This window comes from Ixodes scapularis, unplaced genomic scaffold (genome assembly GCF_016920785.2).
Source record: "Ixodes scapularis isolate PalLabHiFi unplaced genomic scaffold, ASM1692078v2 PGA_scaffold0__279_contigs__length_252992795, whole genome shotgun sequence".
Classification (NCBI taxonomy): domain Eukaryota; kingdom Metazoa; phylum Arthropoda; class Arachnida; order Ixodida; family Ixodidae; genus Ixodes; species Ixodes scapularis.
In genome coordinates, this window is record NW_024609835.1 from 62,660,388 (window position 1) to 62,675,919 (window position 15,532).

The 15,532-nt window shown below is 46.9% G+C and overlaps 1 protein-coding gene across 2 annotated transcripts in view; it reads left to right on the plus strand.

The window, feature by feature from the left end:
• LOC8028618 overlaps positions 1–13,932 on the plus strand; it is a 74,931-nt gene extending 60,999 nt beyond the window's left edge. For both annotated transcript variants that reach the window (XM_029972219.4, XM_040501199.2), the window contains exon 14: positions 11,050–13,932. In XM_029972219.4, coding sequence (XP_029828079.2) covers positions 11,050–11,233 — 184 coding nt within the window. In that variant the 3' untranslated portion in view covers positions 11,234–13,932. The remainder of the gene's footprint in view (positions 1–11,049) is intronic.
• Positions 13,933–15,532: the final 1,600 nt, after the last annotated feature.

The window sequence follows — 15,532 nt, forward strand, 5'->3', positions numbered from 1 at the left end:
TGTTGTACTCGGCCGACGTCAAGATTTTCTCAGGCCTCTTGAAGGTTATCGGAGAAGCGCTTTCGCAGGTCCTCTGCGAACTTCACGTAGGGGCGAAGCGTTCCCCCAGACTCGTAGAAAGGAGACTGTTAAAAGCGGAAACGCGAGTTCTTTGCCGAAATTCAATTGGGCAGGAGTGAGACCTGTTGACCGATGAGTGGTCGTACGGGTTGCAAATGCCAGCTCGGGCAGTTTCGCATCCCAGTCCTTGTGGCGCTCTGTGTAGGCCACTAACATCATCTTAAGGTTCCGATTTACCCTTTCCGTGATGTTTGCTTGTGGGTGGTGTGGGGAAGTTCTTTTGTGCTTAATTCCCAGCACCGCGCATTCATCCACAAACACCCTACTCGTGAGATAGGAGGCATTATCGCTTACAAGCTGTGCAGGAAAGCCAAACCTAGCGAATGTTTCGAGTAGACACTCCCAGATTTTTTGCGAATCTAGCTTCCGCAAAGGGAATAACTCGACCCACTTTGTGAAGTGGTCGGTTACCACGAATAAGTACTGATTGCCACGGGTACTACGTGGGAAGGGGCCCATGACGTCGCAGCAACAAATCTGCCAAGGGCTCTGGCTCACGATTGGTTGCATGAGACCGGGGGGCTGACCACCACGTGGTTTTGCCTTCTGGCACACCGAGCAGCTTCGGGCGTATCGGAGCACACCCTGCCTCATGCCTGGCCAGGTAGCAATTTGGGATAACTTTTCGTTAGGGGTGTGCGAATACCGAATAGTAGTTTTCGAATCGAATACCGAATCGAATCAAGAAAAAAAAGCCGAATATCGAATCGAATATCGAATAGTGATTTTATTTGTAGGAATTCTTCAAAGTGTGCTGCGAATGAGATTATTATATGTGCAGAGTATGCACCTGTTGCAGAATATGCATCTTGTGCAGAACAAAAGCAAAAATGTAAAAAAATTCTGGTGAAAAAAAAATAAATAAAAGCAGTTGCTGTTGGATGTTGGGCACTAAAGATCCAATTTTATGGCACAAATATAATCTATCTTCCCTAAACGTCACAAAAAACCCGAAGTTACAGTCACGCATGCCTTTTTTAAGCCCAACCTAACACCGCAACTTTTTTTTTATAAATGTTTGCATATCTCAGAAAAGGGGCATTTTGCGATATTTGGTTTTCATTTTAAGGAAGAAAAAAGGCACCCGGGATGTTATTTCACGTAAATAAACAGATAGGTGTTAAATCTGAGTAAACAGGCTTAAACAATATAATCTGAAGTAAGAAAAAAACAAAGCATGGTTAGGTGGCGCAAGACACCGTCCAACTGCCGCTATGCATCCATTTTTCCGTCTATCTATCCTGTTTTAGAGAGCCTTGATTTAAAAGAGGGAGCAAGCGAAACTGAAACCACGGAGACGGCTCCAGTGCAGATAGGTCGTAAGTGCGCATGTGTTGTATTGTCGCGAGGAAAAAGGCGAGCAAACAGAAGGGCAACGACGCCTACTCTCCCTGCCCTGCCTGCCTGCCCGATCCCGATCGACGCTTTCGTTTTTTCGTCACCTTCTCGCAGTTCGTAATTCAAACGCGGCTATCGAACGGTTGGAAACCCTCTCAAATCTAGGCACACTATTTTCCCGTTCCGTTTCGTCGTTTCGTTCCGAATCAGAATTTGTGGCTTGAGGTTCCAAAAGAACGACGACGATAACTCGGCTGGTTTTATCGGCGTGTTTAACGTGGTTTTCTTTCTGTGATCGTGCAGTCGCCGATTTCTGCGAGTGCGGCAAGTGTGTTTTACATCGGTGCTTCAATTTGAAACGAGGGGCTTTACTCGTGAAAAGAATTATGCATGGCGCGGGATTTCGGCCTCCCAACAATTCCTCTCTGGAAGCGGCGCAAACGGGATGTTTCGGTTGTGATTCAAGGGTAGGTTGTATCACGATCGTGAGTAAATCTGCTTACTATAAAGTTCGCGGCGTTCGTTACTTTTCTTTTTACTAACCTGTGTGTTAGAGTTTTGTGGAATGGTAGGACCAAGAGCTGTTTTTCACATGATTTGTCTAACAACACGGCGCGTACATCGGGGGGAAAAACGGCTTTTTTTGTCAGCTCCGCGGCGACCGCGCGTCTTTGGCCGAATATATCGAATATTCGAGTGACCGAATACTAGGAATTCGATTCGCGAATCGAATTATTCGGGATCATTCTATTCGATTCGAATTCGTATATTCGAGTATTCGCACACCCCTACTTTTCGTTAGTCTTGCTCCCACTGCTGTGTCCTGCCAAGGCGGAGTCGTGCATGTATCAGATGAAAAGCTTACGTAGCTTGCGGGGTATCACGGTTCGGAACGCCGAGCCATCCGGATCGTCATTGGCCTGGGGGATGTAGCGCAGCAGGAGGCCGTCGTCGCTCATCAAGTAGGAGTCGGAACTCCTCGTCACTTGGGCAGTCAACTGGGCCTCTTGCTGCCAGCCAAGCGGACACGCGTTGGCAGAGTCTTTCACTCAGCTGCGACTTGAGAAGCTCCTCGCGGCTCACCAATGTACCCCACCGTGAATCTGGGGATCCTCGTATCGTGGCCGCGACGGTCACCAAGCCATGGGTATCCTGCGAGTGTTCCACGGGAAGTGGAGCACGAGAAAGTGCATCAGCAACTTTGTTAGTTGACCCCGGGCGGTATACATTGAAGTAGTCATACTGTTGTAGCGTAAGCGCCCAACAAGCAAGACGTCCAGCTGGATTCTTAAGTCTCCTTAGCCATGATAGCGCTAAGTGATCAGATTGAATCTGGAACGTTGCGCCATCTAGGTACATATTGAAGCGCTTCAAAGCATGAATAATGGCGAGACATTTACGTTCTGCGACACTGTGGTTGCGCTCGGCTGGAGTTAGTGTGTGGCTCGTGAAAGCAACTGGCCGAAGCACACCGCCATACTCCTGCAGCAAGACAGCACCCAGGCCACAGTCGCTTGCATCTGTCTGCAGAACAAATGGCTTTTTTAAGTCTGGAAGCTGTAAACAAGCATTGTCAGTCACGGCTTTTGAAAGGGCTGCGAATGCGCATTGTTGTTGTTCGGCCCAACACCACTTGACGCCTTTCTTTAGAAGGTGATTGAGCGGTTGCGATATCTCGGAACAGTGTGGAATGAAATCCCTGTAGAGCGCAATCATTCCGAGGTATCTTTGTAGGCTCTTTACGTCATGTGGGCTTGGGTATTCCGTTAGCGCGCGCAACTTACCTTCGTTGGGGCAGAGCGTGCCGTTATCCACAACGAATCCAAGGAGGTTAATCTTGGGCGCGGCCAACTGAACCTTTCCGGGATGAATCATGAGCCCAGCATTACGCATTCGCTCAAGTACAATGCGAAGGTGCTCGACATGCTCTTCGATAGTTCTCGAGAAAACATTGACGTCATCCATGTATGCCATGGCAAATCCGTACTTGAGTTCCCAAGTACAACATCCATCAGGCGTTGAAAACTGGCAGGAGAGTTAGACAAGCCAAACGGCTGTCGGGTGAACTCGAACAACCCTCTGTGGCAGGTGAAAGCCGTTTTTGGAACGTCTGATGGGTGAATCTCGATCTGAAGGAACCTGCGACTGCAATCCAGCGTTGTAAACACGGTCGCGTTACCGAGCGCGTACATCACGGAGGAAATGCTGGGGAAAGGGTAGCTGTCTCGTACGGACACATCGTTAAGCCGCCTGTAATCCACACGGAGTCTGGCTGTTCCGTCTTTTTTCGGAGCGAGAACAACAAGGAATGCCCAGGGGCTCTTTGACTCTCGTACTGAACCTTTGTCGATCATTTCCTCGAGCGCCACATCAAGGAGTGCCCTTTTGTGGACGCTGATCGGTCGAGGGTTGCACCTCCGAGGCGGCGCGTCACCGGTTGCAATGCGGTGCAGCAGGATGTCAGTTTTTCCAGGTGTTTTTGTGAACATCGGTGAGAAAGACTGCAGGACGGCTTGGAGCTCCTGCTTCTGCTGGCTGCTTGCGGGGCACTTTCGCAACGACTCTCGAACGCCGGTAGGCAAGACGCCTGGCACTGTGGTGAAGTGGGCTGCAGTGGTCGGGTTACGGATGCAGTCCTCCCGTTTGGTAAACGGAGTCGGCTCCGATTGTTGTCCAAGCCGGTATCCACGACCAGAAAAGTCGAGTGTCATGCTTTCGCCTGTAATGAAATCTCGGCCCACGATCACGGGTACCACATCTCCTGGCATATAAAGAAATCGCTGACGCAGCTTCTTTCCATTAAACCGAATCTGCAGCCTCACGGCTCCTCCAGCTGTTATCGCTGTACCAGAAGCTAGCTTCAAACGGGTTTCGCACTCCCGGAGGCTTATCTTTTTTGCTTTGCAGAGTTCGAAAACGAAATCTCCTATGAGTGAGATAGCGGCCCCAGAATCCAAAAGTGCGGCAATGGGAAATATGAGCAGTGAAATCATCATGCGCGGTTCAATGATGTTAGGCTCGGGCTGGATTCGACATACCGATGGAATCTGTGCCACATCCTCACTGCTCCCAGGGACTGCAACGGCCGTCGGCAAGGGGCTGTCTGGTTTCAGCGTCGCCGGCCATAGTAGTTTCCCTGGTTGTTCTGGTTCCGGCCCTTTGCCGCCGTCTCGTGCCACCTCTTGTTTGTAGTGTCCAGAAGCCTTGGACACTGCTTTCGGAGATGGCCGGGCTGCTCGCACTCGTAGCAGCAGTCCGACGAGAGTTGCCTGCTTAGGCCACCTGCGCCGAGGTGCCCATCAGGCCGCCTCCAGTGATCAGATAAGGAACCACTATGGGAGGGCCTCCACCAGGCTTGCGACTGGCTGTTGTGGGGAGGACTTGTTCCGTTGCGGCGGGGGTCAATGCTGCTGCTGGGCTGCGGGTTTGCGATCGCACCGTGCCAGTTTTCGCCAGCACTTGCAGGAGCAGACTGATGAGGATGGTTCGCTTGGGTGGTGATCTCCGTTGGGCCCCAGCTTACGATAGGGCACGGCCAACGACCTCCCACCTGTCGTGGCGACCCCCGCCTGAAACCCTCACGGGCCTCGCTGTGACCTCCGAGGACCTCTCGGGGAGAGTTAGGCGAACATACGCTTATCCCGCACAGGTTGACGTGGTGGGGAAGGGAGGTCTCGTTCAAGACAGTCCACTGCGTGGAGGCCTCGAGGCCCTGCCATGCGCATGCCGGTTTGAGCGCGTACTTGGCTGGTGGCGGCGGCACGTAATTCCGCTCGGCATGAAGAGCTTCCTCGATGAGGCGGGTGCCCTGGGCTAGCTCTTCATGGGTCTCAAAGGTGAGGTTGATCAGGTAGACGTGGTACCTGGGGTGACCCTGTCTTCTGACCCGAGCTACTCTGTCCGACTCCGGTGACTTCGGGTCCGTTCTCTTGAAGAGCTCTTGCATGACCCAAACGTACCGGACCAGACTTTCATCCAAGTGCTGCGTCCTTGCCTAGAGCTCTCAGAGAATCTGCGTCACGTAGCCTGCAGGCAGGAACTCTTTTCGAAGCCTTGTCTGGAAGTTTGCCAGGCTGGTGAAAGGGGCCTGTGACCCCAACCAGCACCTGGCGCTGGCTCGCAACGCCAGCGGGACAATCCGCTCCACGATGAAGGCTTCCGAGGCACCGGAGGCAAGGTGGTACGTCTGCAGCTCGCCCAGGAAGTCTGCCACGAACTTGACGTCGTCGTACCCCGTGTAAACCGGGACAGTCAAGTGTGGTCAGGGCTCTCGCAATGGGGTCTCCTGCTGGCCAGGCGTGTGGGCCAGGCGCTGCATCACGGAGTCGCACATCTCCGTGACCTTCGTGAGCAGGTTCATTTGTGCCGCTGCGGCCATCGTGGCTTCCTGCTCCCGCGTGAGCATTCCTGCAAGCACAAAAAAAGAAACGCCCCCAAAAACCCAACACAAGCGCGCAAAACGATTGCTGCGGTCACAAAAACACAGTCAGAAACACGCCAATACAACAAGCACGGACGTGACGAAAGCACAGAACGACGGTAGGAAACACGGGGTATGGGAAAAAAAGCTTACCAAAAGAAGAAACCAAGCCCCGTGAAATTCCTGCCAGTGGGTAGTATACCACGTTGAACGCCATTGTGGTCGGTTTGCCTTGCTGCATACCCGACCCGGAGGAGTAACACTGAGCCAACGGTTTCAACAACAAGAAACTACATTTAATGGGACATGAACGAGACGATTAACATGGTTACCAGCGGCACCTGAGTCCAGGCAGCCACTCTCTGTGTGCCGCCTCTGATGCCCCTTATCAAGGCGGCGCACACGATGTGCACGTGGCTGGCATGACGTCGCCGCCACGCGGGAAAAGTTCGGCACCTTTGCCTCGCAGTTGGGCAACTGGGCTGGGAAGCTGCTAGGGTGCCCACAAGGTTTAACTGTATTTATTTACGTGTGCGAGTGTGTGTGTGTATATAATGTCTTGTATGGTGCCACAGACCTACGAGTACGGGCCAGTGGCCTTTTGGTGTGATCAAACTCTTCTCAAGAGTCAAATAAAGAAATATCAACGATCTGATTGGCCGACAGACAGCCAGTCGACGCTCGATCGCTTGCGTCTGCTTTCGCGCATTTTCGAGGTTGGTGATCAGCTGATAGCGTTGGCTGTACGGAGGGGCTGCAGTTTGGGAGTTTTTGCTTAAAAGGTGCGTTAACGTATCTCGTAATGCTCACCTCAAGCTCGATATCATAAGAAGCTCGCTGTTTTTGCGAGTGACAGCACTCCGACACCAAATTTGTGACTTCTTGTAAAGCGGAGACGTAGCTTGCATCGCTGAGTTTATTCTCTTTGCAAAGTGTTGAGGAACGAAAGCAGCTTTGCACGTTAGAAATTGGCTTGATTCCTTACCGTAAGGCAATTGCACGGAAGGACTTCATACCGCCGGCTAACGTTTGCACGCAGGATGAATTGGAATGCGCAAGTTTGTACTATACTTAATACCGATAAACAAATCGTAGCGGGCGCTGCCGGACGGTTTTTCTGCAGCGCCTCCTGGGCAAAGCAGGAGGCCTATTCTTCGCCTATCGGATGTATTGATGTCAACAAACAAGCCGTCGTCTGTGGTCCGCTTTCGGATAGCAAAATCGTGGAAGTGGTTAGGCCTAATTTCATATACTTCGGGTAAATTTGTTTATTTCATCCATAACAGAACGGTGCAGCAAGGTGCATGCTGTGCTGTGGGCTGAGAGTGTCTGGTAGCCCCTGGGAACGGCCGTCTCCGTGAACGAAACTTGATCCTTGCGAGCGGGCTTTGGCCGTCGGCGGTTGGAGTTCGTACGAGTTCTTATATGCGTTGCGGTATATACCTGAGTGCACCGCCGGATACTAGCAATATATGTCGCCTAAGAACGGTCGCATTGCTTTTCGTACTGAGTGAGCTTCGTAGGGTGCTTTTCCTTCGGCAAAAGGCACGCCGAAAGCGCCCTAAAAGGTTCGCAATTTATAAAGCATGGTTACTGTGGAGGGCCTCCGCCTAACTGTGGGTGTGCCTCCATCAGTGGAGACGTGCCACAGTACCTTGCCGTGTCATATTGGCACCTAGTATGACATTTGCACGAAGTGTGTAAAGGCAAAAATTTTACCCTACGTACTCCCCCCCCCAATATGTGTCAATCTTTCGGAAAAAAAAGTGTGTTCATTATGCAAGTAAATACGGTGGTACAGTAAAACCTCGTTATAACAAAGTTGAAGGAACGGTCATAATTATTTTGTTATAACCATTAGTTTGTTATAGCCAATGTCCATTTCTTCCCACTATAGCAAGCAAGGGGAATTATGATTGCTTTGTTATATCCATTAGTTTGTTATATCCCATTTTGTTATAACGAGGTTTTACTGTAGTTTCATAATAAATCTGAGAGAAATCAGTGGCGTTCACTCCCTCACCCAGAGGTCAAAGTGAGCAACCTCGTGATCTGTGCTAGTTATGTACCGCTTGGAATGGGGAACATGCTGGTCAGTGTAATATAAATTAAGGGGCGAACATAAAAAACAAGGATGGACAAGACATTTTTCAACTGGCAGCAATCGTTTAATAAACACTCCGACGACTCTGGAGGGCCGGGGTTTTTTTCTTCCAGGAGAGGAGAAAGAGGGGCACGTTATTAGGGAAAGGGGAAGAAGGAAGGAACTGACATAGCATGGATAGCAAAAAGGGGGGAACGGAAGGAGCCTAACGAACTGGGGAAGGAGACAGAGGGAGGTCAAGGCTGAAGTTCCATTTGAAGAAAGGCTAGGTTGGTATACCACGCTCCAGCCCTGAGCGAGGTATACCTATTTTTCGTCGACCAAGCTATTGAAAAGGCGCTCACGTCCCTGTCCCCTGGGACTTCAGTTTATCAGTATGTGGATAATCACCTGATCATTCACACGTCGGATTCCCCAAAAATTGAGCAGGTGTTCTCGCGTCCGGCTTCAGCCTACAGGATCTGGCCTTTGCTGGTCGTTCCAGCAGAGGTCATGGAAGCCCCTGCTCCCGTCTAATAGCTACCGCTCCAAAACCGTAAAAAATGGGATAGTAAAGACCTTTTTGACGTCGTCTAGAACCAAGTCCTGCCCATGTTGGATAGCTAAGAATTGCTCCATGCAAAGATTTCGCTTGATTTGGGTTAATTACCCCCAAGATTTGCTGGAAGTGACATTAAAGCGCATAATAATTGGATAGGCACCAATCAAAAGAGGGCACGGTACACCTGCGTCATCGCAGTATGCATGTATGGCGTACATTCACGACACCGGGCATCGAACCAAGTCGTTGGCTGCTGGGTTAGGCATGAAAGTGTTCTTTTCTTGCCGTTTCAGGCTATCTTCTACAGTCAAACCCACTTATAACGATCCCAGATATAACAACCCATCGGTTATAATGGCCAGGTTTCAGGAAATGTATGAATTCAAGGCCTTGCCCATTGAAATTGGTCCAGATAAAACGACCGCTTTTCGAAGCACTATGCTGTTACAACGAACACTCAAAGTCCGCTTTCAAAAGAGAAAAAAAAACAAAAAAAAAAACTGATCAAGACATTTACATTTTGGGCGCGCTGCTCCAGGAGACGCTCAAGGTCATTTCTACGGCCGCGCGGCATACTTCCTTGGGGAGCGAACAAAACTACAAAAGCAAAAACGCCCTCCCGAGTTGTGTAGTCCGCCGATTCACTACAGTGTTTGCATGATTCTAACGCACACTTTTTTTTTTGCCAAAATTGGCGCCCAAAACTACATGCGCGTTACAATCGAAACCCAAAGCCGAAACTCAAGAAAAACTCGATGCTCGGTATTTGGCGGCTAGCGCCATCGCCATCGTGACCGTTTGTTTACGTTCGCCATTTTGGTATCGGTATTATGCATATTTTTCGCGTCTACGGAGTCGTGTCTGGATGGGGAAAAAAGCAAAAAAATTAAATAGGAGGTTTTATTCAAACAAAAGGGCATCACGCTGGCGGAAAAATATAACAGAGCAGCACTGCGTGGCCTCGCAACCCCGGCCACCCGATGAGCTCGCAAAGTGTTGTTTGAAAGACAACCCTGCCAAAGGCAACGGCCGGCCGTGCGCTCGTACATGCACAAGAAGCGCTGCACTTAAAACGCTTTAGACCAAAGCAAGTGTTAATTACCTCTGTGGACAGCAAAGAACTATCGTCTGACTAGCGCACGGCATTTATTTTTGTGTTGGCGTGCGTATCATAAAATGTCTTCAATGAGGTATGTGGTCAATCGTCACTATTTTGCCTGCGCGGTAGAATTGGCAGGAATTTACTTTTTGATTATCCGGAAGCTAAATCTGCCTGCGCGTTAGAATTGGGGACGCGTTAGAATCGTGCAAACAGTTTCTTTAAATAAAGAGCTGGTAGAGTGAGACCACCAATACCAGCTTCATTTATAACTTGTTTTAAAGGTAAGTCCAGATATGACAAACTATTGATTAAACGCCCATTTTTCGCAGAACTAGCGCGTTTGTTATAAGTGGGTTTGATTTTATATGCAAAATGGTCAACTCTCGCAACCCCCCAAAAGCCTGCTCTAAAAAACATGCCACAGTTTATCTCCCATGCAAGAAACAGTGCATTTACTGCATTCCCCTCAGCTGCAGCTCCCAACACATCGGCCAGTCCGGCCGATGTGTTAACGACAGAGTTCGGGAGCATGCCAATGAGGTAAAAAAACTCTGCCCTCAATCCTTCTGTCCCGAGTTACCACCCTATGGCCGAACATGTCGTGGCTTTTGCTTTGTGTGCCCCTGTCTTTGTGGCCACATCAGTGGTAGCTTCACACAGGTCGAGTTACGGACAGGAAATTCTGGAGGCATTCAAAATGCGCCACAGCCCTACAAACATCGGTTCCCCCTCCCTAGCCCTATCCGAGGCCGACCTTGCCTTTGTTTTAACTGGAAATTCAGGCTTGACCTCCCTCTCTCTCCTTCACCAGTTCGTTAGGATCCTCCCGTTCCCCCCTTTTGCTTTCCATGCCATTTCGGTTTCTTCCCTCTTTCTCTTTCCCCTCTCCCTGATAACGCGCCCCTCTTTCCCCTCTCCCGAGAGAAAAAAAAAACCTCAACCCGTCGGAGTCGTCGGACTGGTCATTAAACGTTTTCTGCCAATTGGGAAACGTCTTGTCCATCCCTTTCTTTTATGTTCTTTCTTTTATTTATATTATGTACTACCAATCCAAGTACATGCTGTGTTCCAGACATTGTTAGAGCTCTGTGGTTTATATCGGAGAAGTGATTGGACACGAGCCCCATTCCAAATGTTTGCCAAGGCATTGATTGTAGCCGAGCACTCGCACAGTGTACGTTCATTCCACGGGTGGCATTTGGTGTCACCACCCTGGGATGTTCCCTACTGCATCAGCAAGTTGTTCCAACGAAAGCTCACCATTTCAAAAACTCGAAACTTTAAACTTTTGGGTCTGGAGAGTGATATGTAGACAATGTCCTGGGTCATTTTTGACAGCTTTGAATAGAAAGATAGAAGTTTTGGGGGTATCAGAGGCTCTTTGGAGTGGTAACGAGTGACATATGTCAATGTCTTTCTTCAAGGAACATGATGGCACCTCGTTGCTCGATCTGCTCCAGTGTGCCAATTGATTTGGAGGATCATCTGCGAGCGATGCATATGAAGCAGCTCTGTCCCATCTGCAGCAAAATGTTCGACACAACTCTGCCACCCATGTACCTGCAGCTCCATGTGGATGACCACTTCAGACAGGCATCTTGTGACTAACACATTGGCTCGAGGAAAGGGCACGTCTCGTAGACAGGCCTTGCCAAGTGCTGATGGTTGTTATTGCCGTGGCATTCCTCACAATTGTGTTTGAGGAATGACCCCTCGGCTGCACATTCATGTGCTGCACATCTTCCGTAGTTGCCTGAATTTTAAGGACGAAGTTCAAGTTAATTTTAATATTAAAACTTAAGTGGTACATCCTAACAGTAGCCACATAACAGTGAAATAATTCCAATAAGGGGAAAATGTTTGTTACTGACAATTACTGTGGGTTGAAGTCCCTCTTTTAGCAAGGGTATTCAGTCTTGTGTGCATTGGTTTGGGCTTGACGAAGAAAGTACTTTTTGGTGTTTAGACGGGTACTTTTGTATACGCGCCAGTAGCATTAAATCGCGGTGACTGAATTAGATTGGATGTGTAGAGGGCATAACATTTGGGGTGTTTTATATTTTCTTAAATTGTATTTCAGTTATCATAGGAGTTATTTTGGGCTGTTTAACCTTGGTCAATGCTTTTTGTGTTAATTTGACATTTAGTGGAACATGCTTAATGGTGCAAGAGCCTTTCTTTCTGATAAGTGAGCATAAAGTGACATGGAGATTTGATCTCGAGTACGGACCATAGCTTGTTGTGAAAATAAGAACTGCACTGTGTATTCGTCCTTGGAAATGTGTTCTTTTGAGCACGCTGCTGCTCCTGTTATTGCCAGCCGAGTACCATTTGTAACTTTAGCATCTCCAAGCTAGTGTGCAAGTTGGTCTGTATTAACATGCACTTGAAGCCAAATATTCCCATATAGAATTAGTTTTCTTTTAACCTCATAATACGAGAAGCGTCACAACCAGTCTTGTTTGTGTTAATACTAGTTGGTGTAGGGGTGTTGTTGAAGATGTCTCAAGTAGGGATGGTGTGAATATTTTCAAACCTAAGGTTCGAAGGTTGAACCATTTGGTACAAAAGGTTTAAAACGTTGCAAGCTGGATGTGTTTTCAATAATTCTCAGAGTTTTAGACTTATTATGTAGAGCAGGGGCTCCCAATCCTTTTCGTCCTAGGGAACTCCAGCAAGCCTCGAAAAGTCCAACCCCCTCCCCCCCCTTGGCCCTCTCTTTGTTGCCAGCCGATCATACCGGGCAATAAAGGCATTTAGATAGCGAACAAAAGTTTACTGCCCTGACAGAACTTGACAAAATGGAGGACTACAGACAGAATAAGAAGGCAGAGGGATTCACCTGGGGCACAATGTGAAATATATATACATATTAGTGTGAAGGGTGAGGTTGCTTTGCTCGCAACATTAATTCAATTCATGGCTCAGTCCGTGGAAGGTTAAACTAGAGGGAGAGGGCACTGCAATTTGGGTGCTTGTGGAACCCCTGTGTTCCTCGGAATCCAGTTTGAGAACCCCTGATGTGAAGCAATTTACAGTTTTTTTACTTCCAAGTTTATTTCACTTCAGATTAGACGAATTTCGAACCTGCAAAGTTCGGCAGCTTTTTTAAACTCCGAACCATATCAAAGATTAGAGATTCAAAGGTAAATCTAATGTAAGTACTGGGTTTAGCCTCCAGAACATGGTTCACTCAGAAACTATGCCTTAGCCACTGTTAAAAATGACCAATAACCATACATACACAATTCTGAAAAAATGTGCGATCATCAAAAATAGAAGTAATCGAGTGATCTAAATCTGTCTATTTTTGTAGAAGTCTGGTTGCAAGAGGCAAGCCAAGCTGCCAAGCCATATAGCGAGCAGGACCAGTGAAAACACAGTGAGGGTGCAGGCAAGCTTGTGTAAGTTTACCATTATGTTAAAGCATCTGAGACTAAGTGTGAAAAAACCTTGAGACAACCGAAAGCATAAGAGACAGGGAAAGGTGTCAGTCAGACAACGTCTCAATAAGTTCAAGTTAATTTTAATATTAAAAAGTAATACCTACATTCTAACTGTAACCACGTAACAGCAAGGTAGTTCCAATAAGGGGAAAATGTTTGTCAGGCAGACGTTGTCTCCCTGACTTCTTTGCCTGTCTCTCTACTTTTGGTTTTTTCAAGGTTTTTTCGCACCCAGTCTTGGGGTGTTTTAACAGAATGGATCAGCAGTGAGCTGGTGGCGGCGGTGGTGGCAGCACTGGTGGCAGCATTAGCTTTGCCTTTGACTGAAGTCTATGTTTTTCATCTCATTTCTGAGCTTTGCTGATCATAGCTCATATGTCAGCTGCAACAGAAACAAAAATACTGTTCTATGTAAATTTGAAACATTATTTAAAATAATGGAACTCTGACATCCAGAAGATTCAAACACTTGACAAAACTTGCACCTTGGGGGGTTGTTTGCGACATCTCTAGTTTTAAGTGACCAGATATTGTGAAGAACTGTAATACTTTGTTTAGGTTCATCGCTGTACAGGATTGCAGTGAGGACTGATTTGATTTTGTGTGTGCTATTACTTCTTAAGACAAGCTTCAACTGCAAATATAATCCTATAGTCATGCTACCAATAAAAATGCACGGTCATGGGATCTGCACTGATTGTTGCCTGATGGTGCTTTTAGAAGTGATTTGTAGGATAGCTTTCTTCAAATGTTAATGAAATAAGGAAGTTTTTGTTGTGGTATGCATTTCATTGATCCAGCCTTAAAGAGGTACTGCTGTGATTTTTTAAGCCACCACAATTAACTATATTTTCTGAATGACCGACCTTTACCTTTTCCTGTATTTCGCATCCCCAGCTCGTTGCTCACCCTCCCGTGGCGGAAATGGGAAGCGCTCTAGTGAGGGCACCCCCGGTTCTCCTGCTCAGCAGGCACGGCAGAACGGCTCGCAATCGTGGCATGCGAAATGTCATTTCCGAATACAAACGACACACCACTGTTTCAATGTAGTGCTACAGCCAGTATGTGATTGTACCTTATTAGAGTCTTAGTACGCGAACGCTGTGCGTTTGCGTTAGTATTGCGTGCTTCACGATGGCGCATGCGCGTCGTCGCCATGTGCCAATTTAAGACCGATTTTGGGCTCCGCCCACGCGCAAGGTGGAACATGCAATTAATGCAAACACATAGTGCTTATGTTTGCTCGTAAACGCAATACTAACAATCCACTACTCTTTCACCGGTTTCCAACGCCAACGAAACATGCTGCAGTGAGCAGACGGTGCCAGTGGGTAGGCATCACTTCGAACTGGAAGGGCTGAAATTGGCAAAACGACGGCGCGTAAAAATGAAAGCAATTAGTTAAATGTTCTGGGAAGTTGGATAATTAAGAAAAACAAAAACAAAGTATTTCTTTTAAATTTTATTTGGGGGGCACTTTGTCTGGGAAGGACTGGTAGTGACTGGAAGTTTTGCCGATTGTCAAAAGTTGCGACTTTGCTAGTATCATATGCCTTACCCACAGTTAATGTAATTTTACATGGATTCTTCAGATTAGCTGGCATGTTTTGCATGTTTTCATTGATTTTAGACTTCTTATTTTATAACTTGTTAATTGAAAGTGCTGCATTTGGCACCAGTGATGATAATTTGCACTTTTGTTTGCCATACTTATTTGTGCATTTGAAATTAGATCATAAGCAGCATATGATATAGAGGTTGAAAAACTATGCATTAAAAATCTTTATTGTATTATTATTCATACAAATTGTGGCAATGTAGGCTCCCAATAAATGCCACGGTTAGAAAAATATGCCATTTAACCATAATGTCTTTCCAGAAAGGTCTCATTTTATTTTCTTTTTAGCTTATGAAAAACTTTGACTTGTTATCAAAATACCCAAACTGTCAAACAATGCATGTAATATAAAGTCCTATGCGTCACGCATTGCTATTAGTCACCACAAGTTAAAACTATTCTCTACAGAAAAAAAGAAAAAACAATCGCACACAATTTTTTTTATTGATTTTAACCTCAACGAATTAAAAAAAAAAAAAAAAAAAACAACAACAAAAAAAAAAAACGCACTTTTGCTGTCTGCCTTGGATTCTGTCTTTTGGTTTTTTGTAGTGAGAACAGCGTTTCTTAATTTATATGTTTTGGGAATATGTAATAAACTCGTCACCTGTGGTGATATTTTGTAAAATTTGGATTGATTCTTTTGGGCTGGAAATGATATTACTCTTATAATTATATTAATTGAGAATAATCTAAATAGTCAGACTCATTAAAAGGCACACTGTTAATTATTTCGGATTACATTTATCTGAGCAAGAAAAAGCAACAAGAACACACAAATATCAGCACAGATAATGAGTTATGATAGCATCCGAAGTGAACACATATACCGAGAAATTATAT